The 10,533-nt window shown below is 35.0% G+C and overlaps 1 protein-coding gene across 1 annotated transcript; it reads right to left on the reverse strand.

The window, feature by feature from the left end:
• Nucleotides 1-3,236, reverse strand: LOC103958069 (galactan beta-1,4-galactosyltransferase GALS3; the record flags this gene model as incomplete). The annotated part of the gene is made up of 2 exons (XM_009370290.3): nt 1-539; nt 1,894-3,236. Coding segments are annotated over 2 exons (1,689 nt in total), but the record flags the coding sequence as incomplete, so codon positions are not given.
• Between the last annotated feature and the right edge of the window lie 7,297 nt (nt 3,237-10,533).

Below are 10,533 nucleotides of genomic sequence, written 5' to 3' on the forward strand. Positions count from 1 at the left end.
TATAAAAATTTAAAAACTATTATATACCTTTCACCAAAAACCATTATACAAGGAACAACTTCCAACCCTCCAAAGAATTTTCTGTTCTACGTACAACTGTGATTAAACATTAACATATATAAAAAAAAATAAAAAAAAAATAAAAAAATAAAAAGAAAAAGAGATTCAAAAAAGTGGGAAAATGGTGTGCCTCTTATTGTCTGGTCTTTTGTAATCTGTCTCCAATCATCCTGAGCTCAAACTTCTTCACAGAACCAGCAACCATTCTCATGGTTGTGTCCACAACATAAGGTATTTGGTCAACATTGGTCTCCGTCGTGTTGATCAGCTGCCGGCAGGGCTCACGCCGGGTGGCAATGGTTCCGTGGTAATGGAAGTACTTGATCCTTCTCTCCGTCTTGTGAGTCGTCTTTCCCGCTACATTCTGCGACATGTGAACGCCCGTGGCGTACACATTGCGCGGCTGCACCGCGTATTTCCGGTCCCTTCGTATTCCTCTCTTCACATCTTTGTACACAAGTTTCTCAAACCCCCATTTCCTGCAGCATCACAATGTGTTCGCATCAGCATGTGAACACAGATTATACTTCTATTGCCAGAAACCGATAAAATTGACATTGTCGAGCTTAGGTAAATTCTTTTTGTTGGTTCCGCTGAATTTACCCATTGGTATTTCTCAAGTCCCAACAAAACTGTCTTAATCTCTTAAGTTTTTAATTAATTTGATTGTTTAATGGTCAACATCAGTCTTAATCTTACTTAAATAATCAACAATACATTCAAACATGACTTCTTTTTCTTTCAACTGATTCATTTCTTCCCTGACCAAATCTTTCATTTCCAAATTAATATTTAGATCTTAACTAATAAACTAATATATAATTAACTTTGGTGAATTCAGATACTAAACTATGGCCAGACCATTGTGCATTTTACTTAAATCTTCTACCCTTTGTGCGTCTTAACTAATCAATTAGTGTAAACATATCGTTGTGTTCAAAAGTTTGCATCAATAATTTTTTCTTACCAAAAGAATAATGCTACACTTACCACGTATTTGTATTTGTATCGTCTTTCTGATAGATGTAGGTCCCACCAACACATGTGGGGTTAATTTCTATTAGAAAGATAATACAAATATGGTAAGAGTAGCATCTTTGCTACCGGAATTAACATATAATTTGGTAGTTGGGATCATGTTACATGCATCTTACAGAAGAAAAGAACATCAATAATTGAAGAAATATGCTTCACAACACAAAAGCAAGAGTACAAGAAAGATGGGTCAAAATGTTAAACTAAAAGAATAATTGAGGTCCTCCTCATGAATTAAAAAAACAATGACTTTAACAAAGTTCAAAGCCCCCACCCCACCACCGCCCACGTGCCCTAGTAAAATGAATGTGGAGGAGGACTAGGACTAGGACTCGGAGGACCCTTCAGCAAAAGCAGAGGAATGTGCCAGCAGAATAAACATTTCATGCCAACAGACAACTTGATCAAAATTTACATTTTCAACATCTAAATGCAAAAGGCTGCAAAAAAGTCCACCCGTAATTATGATTGCATTGCAATATACAGCAAAGGTGACAAACAATCTCATGCAATTATTGCCAGAATCCAATGCCCAACGACCAATTGAAATGCACAACAACGCATGAAATTGTGGAATTTGGCTTCATTTGCACACCAGTATAATCAACCCAGATGTCAATCAACAGCAGTAATTCAAAGATCTCACATTTCAAAATCTGAACTAATTATTTGAATCCGAAATCTCGTAGTAGTTTAGATTAGATTAATGAGAATATCGTTCGGATAAAAAATGCAGCGAACCCAATTCAGAAAATGCAAAAACAAGAGAAGCTTGATGGCAAAAGATGAGATGGGTACCTGTAAGTTTTGCGGTAATCTTCAAAGAGGCAGAGCTTGTTGCTCATCGGCATCTGCTCGATGGTGAACTGCGTGTAATCCGACAGGGAATCGAGCACCGACTTAATGTTGCTCTTGGGAGGCATGTAAATGTACTCGTCCACATCAAAGAAGAACATCCACTTCGCCATGAATTTATACCTGTGCAAGCAATCATTCACTACCATGAACTGGTTGTGGTAATACCCATCGAACCTCTCCTGCTCCCTGATGTCCTGCAGCGTCACGTATCCGAGCTCCATCCATGGCTTCAGAACCTCCAGCACCTCCTCATGGATCCCCCCGGCGTCGTGGATTACGAAATGGGATCTCGGCCCGAACAGCCGGACGTGGTAAGCAATCCACTCCCTCACTCTCTGGGGACTCAGATTTCCGAACAACGAAGACCCACAGTAGAAATAGTCGTATTTTGGCTTGGCGGTGAAGATTCCGGCGTTTACAGTTCCGGGGGCTTCGGTTAAGGCCTGTATTGTGTCGGTAGTGTTGAAATTCCGGTCTCCGCCGCCTTCGGTGGTGGCTAATAGGAGGAGCTTACCGCCGGAGTTGTCAGCATTGATGGGCTGGGAGAATGTGCAGTTCACGACCACGACGGTGTAGACCCGGCCGTAGCCCCAATCCGGGAGGATTTTATACCCGATTGAAGAAATGGGTGGGGTCGAATTGAGATTGGGGACCCACTGGCACTCGTACTTGGGGTTGGAGAAGACGTGGAGAGGCTTCGAGGCCAGACCCACAATGGCGAAAGTGTTCATCCCGCCTCTGTAAGTTCCCATGGTGATGAAGCTGTAGGCGGCGGAGCCGTACGGGTTGAACGCCCGTTTGAGGACGCCATTGCTGAGCACCTTGTCGAGCTCAACAGATGGCGGCGGAGGCGGCGGTGGCGTTGGCAGCGGGGAAGATGGTATTGATGATGGTGCTGGCGAAGAGAGTAGTGCTGCAGCTACGGCGGTTGCGTTGGCTATATCTGACTGGACCGGTGCTTGGGCGAGGGCCTGGACTTGGGCCGGAGGGATGACTCTGGAGATGCAGAAGCGGAGGTCGGAGGTGGAGAAGGTGAAGCGGGAAGGGATGAATTGGAGAAGAGTAGCTAATGTGCAGAGGATTAACAGAGCCGTGAGTAGTAGCTTCAGCTCCACGGCGTAGTTCCAGACGACTCCGACGGGCAGCTTCTTCTCTTCGCCATTGATGTGGGTAGAGCTTTCGTTTCTACTGAACCAGAGAGAGAAAGGAAAGAAGTTAAAATTCTCTCTCTCTCGGTGTCGTTTGCAATTCTTTTGTTTTGGGGTTATATATATGAGTGTATGTTATTTCCAGATGTGATTTAATGAATTTTTGTAATTTTTTTTAATAAAAAATATTATCTATATTAAATAAAAAGGGATGGGGTTAGTCTTATAATAGATTATAGATTAGTAATAATATGATTTAAATATATTTTTATCGAGAAATAAACTTAAGATCTCTTATTCACAAGTAAAAAAAAAAACTCTAAATTGTAGTACTAAGTGGCATATTTTATTTTTTATTTTTTTGAGGGAATAATTGTTTGGGGAAGGATGGAAGGAAAGGAGTGTTCGGGTTTTTGCCGCTTTGGTGAAGTTTTATATGCTTTTGAATAGTGTTGGGAAGCTGAAAAATTAACGGTGAGGATTAAATTGGCCACTTTAAAATAGTTTGGGGGTGAATTAGCTGAAAAATAATTTCAGGCGGTAATTGACAGTTAGTAATAAATAGGGGGCCCATAGTTCCAACGCTACTGTAAATTGGAATATTCTAAAAAAATGAGAAATGAAATCCCAATTAATCTTTTCCTTCTGCCACAAAATTCCAATAAATCAATAAGGTAAAAAAGTCTAATTAATCGACTAGGAGAATAATCACTTATCATTATAGTCCGATAGAATTTATTTTTATTTGTAAATGAAAGGTTTTAAATTTAATTTTAGAAATAAGCATTTATTTTAAATTATTTGTCATTTAGTACTACGGTTATAGTATTTTAACATCTGGCCGGTGCTGACACTTTCGGTCCGCTCACCACAGTAGCAGATATTCCGCTTGGGTTAATTCCCTACGGTTTTGTTTTTGGAACTAACGGCATTCTCAGTGGGTCACCCTCTGGAATGTCCGGGCTATCGCTTATCGGATTCCATTGAACCGAGTGAGCGCTCAAAAGGTCGTCCGTGCTAGGATGGGAATAAACATATAAGGATCACTCCCCTGGACGATGTGGGATGTCACATCTTCACTTGTGAGTGAGTGAGAGGTCTTAGGTAAAATTATCACCGCCAAAGACGAATTTGAACCACATTAGTATGTCTAGCCTATTGCAAGACTTAGCTCACTCCTCTATCACTTAAGTGTAGATGATATTGTTTGTTAAAAAAAAAAATTTAAAAATAACACATTCTTTTCTAAAATTATTATGATTGACCTATTGTACCACTTACTTCTAATCCCCCGATTTTGTTATAAATATATTATTTGTATTAAGAACAAACCTATTAATCAACTAGGAAGGAATAACCAAGTTATTCCTTGTGGAATGGAAAACCAAATTATCCAACTCTAAAGGTTCCTAATTAAAGAAATTAGAAACCTCAAAATCTATTTTTTGTTTTTGGTTTGTATGTTTGTCCGAAATCAAGCATTAGATTGAATATCTAAAACTAACTTGTTGCCTTTCTTGCGCTCTAATTAATTATTGGACTCGTGTTTTTATTTTATTTTATTATTATTTTTTTATAATTATGTGGTGTAATTTACTAAATTTCTAAATAAAAATTGTCTTAATTGTCGCCCTACTCACCAAATTTGCAACCTAAATACAACTCTAACGATGGACTATAAGTTGCTTTTACTTGAGTGGTAATGCTAGAGTGATCATATATCTAAATCATATTTTGTAAACTATATGACGTAATTGTTAATGATTAAATTATTATTTAAGTGTATTAACGTGTTTATTTCTTACTAGTAACACATTACATGATTTGCAAATGTGATTTGAAAAATTGATCTACCTAGCATTATTCTTTAGTTTGAGAATCCAAACTCCTTAGCCGGTCAAATTGTAATAAACTGCACATACGACTCTTTAAACGTGTATCATATTTTAATAGCAAAAGATAAATATGTGTACGTAATTTACCTGCAAACCGCACATATTAATCGAATTAGAGTTTACAACTTGTTTTATACTTATTTTTTTACAACCTCACAATATATAGATGTTCTTATTAAGAATGTAATGAAAAATGCAAAAGAAATGTATGATTGACGTTGGAAAAAAATGCAAAAGAAATTCAGAAGGAAAGACATTCAAATTAAAAATTACAAACAAAAAAGCAACACATATTTTGAGTTGTTTTTCACGAAATTTTGTTCCATTCATTCTTCATCTATTTCCTATCACCATTATTCATCCTTCATTTTCCTATATATTTTCCTCACATATCAAACGCAAAATTTGAAATAAACAAAAAAAAAAAAAAAAAAAAAAAAAAGGTTATCAACAGGTCCTTAATAGCTAATGTTTCGTTGAAGCATATCCCATATTGAAAACCGAATGAATTTAAATGCTCCTTCTATTGAAATAGTGAGCCGTTATACAGATTCTGAAGCGTTCAAGTTCCCCATTGTATCAAGATGTCGTTGTGTCGACATATCTTATCCAAATAGATATATATTTTTAGTTCAATTTTTCACATGAGATCGTGGCAAGTCAAAAAGTGCCTTTTTGTACTAAATTATGAGTATGATTAATGGTGAATTAATCACTGAACTGACTCTGTACTTTGAAATATTTAATCGCCATGAAATTGTTTAAGAAATATGGTGGAGGTTAATCACCACCCCACCCCAGCAGAATCCAAGTCAGGCGCGTCGGTGGCAAGGGGATTGACTAGGGGAAGTAGGATTCTCTCCCCTCCTATTCTCATCCCTTCACTCCCTTCTTCTCACACATTGATTTTTGTCTTATTGTTTCTATATAAAAAAAAATCAATATAAAATGTTGACGTGGCTTAATCGTGACCGTTCAAATAAGAGGAGAGTGAAGGGGAGAGATTAGGAGGGAAAGAATCCTCCTCCTATATATAGAAGAACAAATACCTCTTTTATTTTTGCTAAAAATAATAAAAAATAAGAGGTACTGGTTCTTCTATATATAGGCCTTTGGTGAGCCAAAAATGAAAAAGAAAATAATTGCACTATTAATGAGCGCTTCCTATAACCTGTATCATACATATACAGAGCACTACAATGGACGTAGCCCAGTTTTAAGAGGGAACCCCTTAAATTTTGTTGTCCATAACGTTAAATCTTTGCCCGAAGCCCACTAAGGGCTGACCATACTAATCTTTGTTGACGTCGCAATTTTGAGCTCTAACAAATTCTTAGGATTTTAAAATTAGATGAATTCCACCCATTATGTGTGTGCAAATGAAAAAAATGTAATATATATAGAGAAGTTTGAGAGAAATGTGTAAGAGAATACGTGAAAAGAGGTTTAAATTTTTATTTCTTAAAATATAAAATTAAAGATATACTATGATAACATGTGGGTGGAAGAGAAAAAAGAAAAGCAAAATTGGTTTTTGCAAAATTATATTATTACCTATAATTTTATCTTGCGATAGAAGATTAAATTATTTTTTCACACTCAAATAAAATTTTGTTAATAAAAATTGAATTGGTTGTTATTGTAGCTTAGTTTAGGGTGTTGCAGCCACCACCCAACTTTACTCTCGAAATTTGAATTACAGAGTTGCTCTATTGCCATCTCTCACGTTAGAAATCTCCAGAAAAACCAGAACTCATAACCCTCTCGGGTCCGGCGGTCCTCCCCTGGAACTCACCCCTTCCCCTTTCCCCGGCATGTAGCAGAGCATTTGCACAAAATATTCAACATCAATGAGCGAAGCTGCCAAGGTCATATCAATTTCAAACATTTACATTATTTCAAGTACAGTTTTGCCAATTTGATGTGAATTTGACATGAAAGTACTTCACATGCTCATCTAAAAATGTCAATGGTACGATGATACATTTGTTATTAATTATATATTTAGGACTTTGAAATGGATTTTAAATGAATTCGACAAGTGAATTATGATTTTAAAGATAATCGCTTTTATGTTTTTATATGCTCTGCAAAAATGAAAGATTTGAAAGGGTTTGATTATTTCAAACGGACGTGCATGGCCAGGGCGACCTCTTACCAAAAATACATGCACGCACAAGATTACATAACTTTATAGAAAACTGGACAAGGTCAATGCCATCTACTTATATTATACTTTACGCGTCAATTATTATTGATACACATAAATATTACTTCCGAAGATTAGACAATTGTAATTTTATATGTTCATTATTCATGTTAAGTGGTGTATTTAAAATGTATGGAAGGCAACACACGTACATGCAATTTGACAATTGATTTTCTTTACTTTATTTGATCTAAACAGTGAAAAACAAGTATAGAATGTGTATGTACAAAAAAAAAGTGTTAAAAACAGTTTGAAGAAAGAAAATAGGTTATGGGTGTTGTTTTCCATCTTGAAGAATGAATGAGCATTTTTGTTCTGATGGTTTGAGTTAGGCTGTCTGAGGTTTTTTCCTCCTTGTTTTACCAAAAAAAAGAATGAATATGCATTTTTTCTTTTCATTCATAAATTGTCTTGCCAAATTAATGACATGACAACTGGTTAATTAGGTCGAATGAATTCATAGTGCGACATTAAGCAAAATCTTTTTCTTAATGTCATACTATATACTAGCAAGTCGTGATTTGTGGAGAATAATGGTAAATAGACATCGTGTATAAATTTTTGGCAATTTATGGAAGCGGAGAAATCAATGTGAGAGAGGAGAGAGAGAAAACGTGGGATTTAGAGAGAGAGAGAGAGAGAATTGAGAACCATCATGAGGTGGATTAGTGTGTGACTTACACCGTGAGGTTTTTTATTAATTTGTGCTTCTTTTTTCTTCAAATTTTTTGTTCGATTTTTGCTCATTTATCGGCGACACTCTAATTCTTGGATTAAAACTTCAAGTTAAGTTTTGATTCAGAAATAATTTTTCTGCTCCAAATAGGTTAAATTTTAGTTCAAAATTATTAAAAAATTAATTTAGACTTTTTTTTAAATAATTTTAAAAAAAAATTATGTACACTATCTAAACTTAATTTTATAGACGTTTTAATCTAAAAATATTTAGAATCCGATAAATATTGAAAAATCATCAAACCTGACACTTATTAACTACATAAAATTAATTAGTAAATCATAATTACTAATTACTAAACCATAACCTTTAGCTCTAGCAAATATTTTATGCGGGAATTAACGAAAATGTTCACTTGATGTGATTTTATGCTTTATTAAGCCCCAAAACTATTTCTCGTTAATTTTTTGAAGTTGAAAAATAGAAAGGAAAAGGAAAAAAAAAACTAACTGTGGGGTCTCGCAAAGAGATATGTAGGTGTCCAAAATCTTGGGAATGTGCTAAATTAATTTTAAGAAACATACGGTGTGAGTAAAATAACTATAACTTTGGCTTATAAGTTTATAACAAATATTGTAAAAGTTCTCAACATCGATTAGAGAACTATGGGTTGTAAATCACAGTTTTTGTGAAAATTTGAAATTTTTAGCTTTAGGAAATATTTGCGTCGGAGTTAAAGAAAATATTGGAAGACCTTTGGACGTGATACCGTTTATTAGGTCCTGAAACTATTTTTTTATTGATTTTTTCAAGTTGAAAATATGAGAGTATCTTTAAATTTAGGTTTTAAATCATTAATTTCAAGTGTTTAAATATTAATTATAATAGATTTAGCATGGGATAATATATTTTGAAGAACATGAAATTTCAAGTGCTAGCGATTGTAACTGAGTGCAATCGCTAGCACGATGGCAACTCCCTTCAAGGAGGATCGGGATCAAAGTATCGATCGTAACATTTTTCCCCCCCCCGCCTTTTTCTTTTTCTTTTTCCATTGAATTTCTTCTTCTTAGTGCGTTACTTTTGTGACATCCCACATCGCCCAGGGGAGTGATCCTTAAATGTATATTCCCATCCCTACCTAGCATGAGGCCTTTTGGGAGCTCACTGGCTTTGGGTTCCATTGGAACTCCGAAGTTAAGCGAGAAGGGGGCTAGATGCGTGACCCATCAGGAAGTTCTCGTGTGAGTTCTCAAAAACAAAACCGTGAGGGCGTGGTTGGGGCCCAAAGTGGACAATATCGTGCTACGGTGGTGGAGTCGAGCCCGGGTTGTGGTGGGGGCCCGGGTCGGGATGTGACAACTTTATTTAGATTCAAATACCTTTTATATTTGTATCCTTATTTTCATATTTTTTGACATGGATTATAAGAAAATTTTCACCAAAAATACATTTTGTAGAACATCAATATGATAGTTTCGTGTTGTGGTATGGGCAAGACGAAAATTTAACAAAACTAAAAAAAAAAATAAAAGGAAAACTAATGAAAATGGCTTGAAAACTTTGAGTTTTAATGATAAAGACAAAATAAAGGGTAAAGTGAATAGTACCATGATTGATTTTTTAGTGTAAAAATGTGGTTTTTCGTTAAAGTGAACAGTACTGCGGACTTTTCGTTAAAACTCCCAAAAATAAAACTTTAAATAAATAAAATTAAAAGTTTAGACGTAGTCCAAACGTATGCCCACTAGAAAGTTCAAGCCACATTAGAAGCAGTGAAGGCCCATGAGGTTTAGTGTTTAGGGGCACATGAATAGTAACACCATGAGGTTTAGTGTTTAGGGGCGTGTTAATTTTATAGATGTTTTAATCTAAAAATATTTAGATTCCGATAAATATTGAAAAATCACTAAACCTGACACTTATTAACTACATAAAATTAATTAGTAAATTATTAAACCATAACCTTTAGCTCTAGCAAATATTTTACGCGGGAATTAACGAAAATGTTCACTTGATGTGATTTTATCCTTTATTAAGCCCAGAAACTATTTCTCATTAATTTTTTGAAGTTGAAAAATAGAAAGAAAAAAAAAAAAAAAACTAACAATGGGGTCTCCCAAAGAGATTTGTAGGTGTCCAAAATCTTGGGAATGTGCTAAATTAATTTTAGGAAACATGTGGTGCGAGTAAAATAACTATAACTTTGGCTTATAAGTTTATAACGGAGATTGTAAAAGTTCTCAACATCGATTAGAGAACTATGGGTTGTAAATCACAGTTTTTGTGAAAATTTGAAATTTTTAGCTTTATGAAATATTTGCGTCGGAGTTAAAGAAAATATTGGAAGACCTTTGGACGTGATAACGTTTATTAGGTCCCGAAACTTTTTTTTTTATTGATTTTTTCAAGTTGAAAATATGAGAGTATCTTTAAATTTAGGTTTTAAATCATTAATTTCAAGTGTTTAAATATTAATTATAATAGATTTAGCATGGGATAATATATTTTGAATAACATGAATATGATAATTTGTAGTTATGGTAAGATAAATAAAATGAAATAAAATAAATAAAAAGAAAAAAATTGAAAATAGGGGGATCGGTATGAAGATAGCGACGTCAAATGATTAAAATTGCTAAAATGGTAGCG

This window comes from the organism of the source record quoted next, unplaced genomic scaffold, assembly GCF_019419815.1.
Source record: "Pyrus x bretschneideri cultivar Hongxiangsu unplaced genomic scaffold, Pyrus_bretschneideri_v1 Contig7, whole genome shotgun sequence".
In the NCBI taxonomy this organism is placed as follows: Eukaryota; Viridiplantae; Streptophyta; class Magnoliopsida; order Rosales; family Rosaceae; genus Pyrus; species Pyrus x bretschneideri.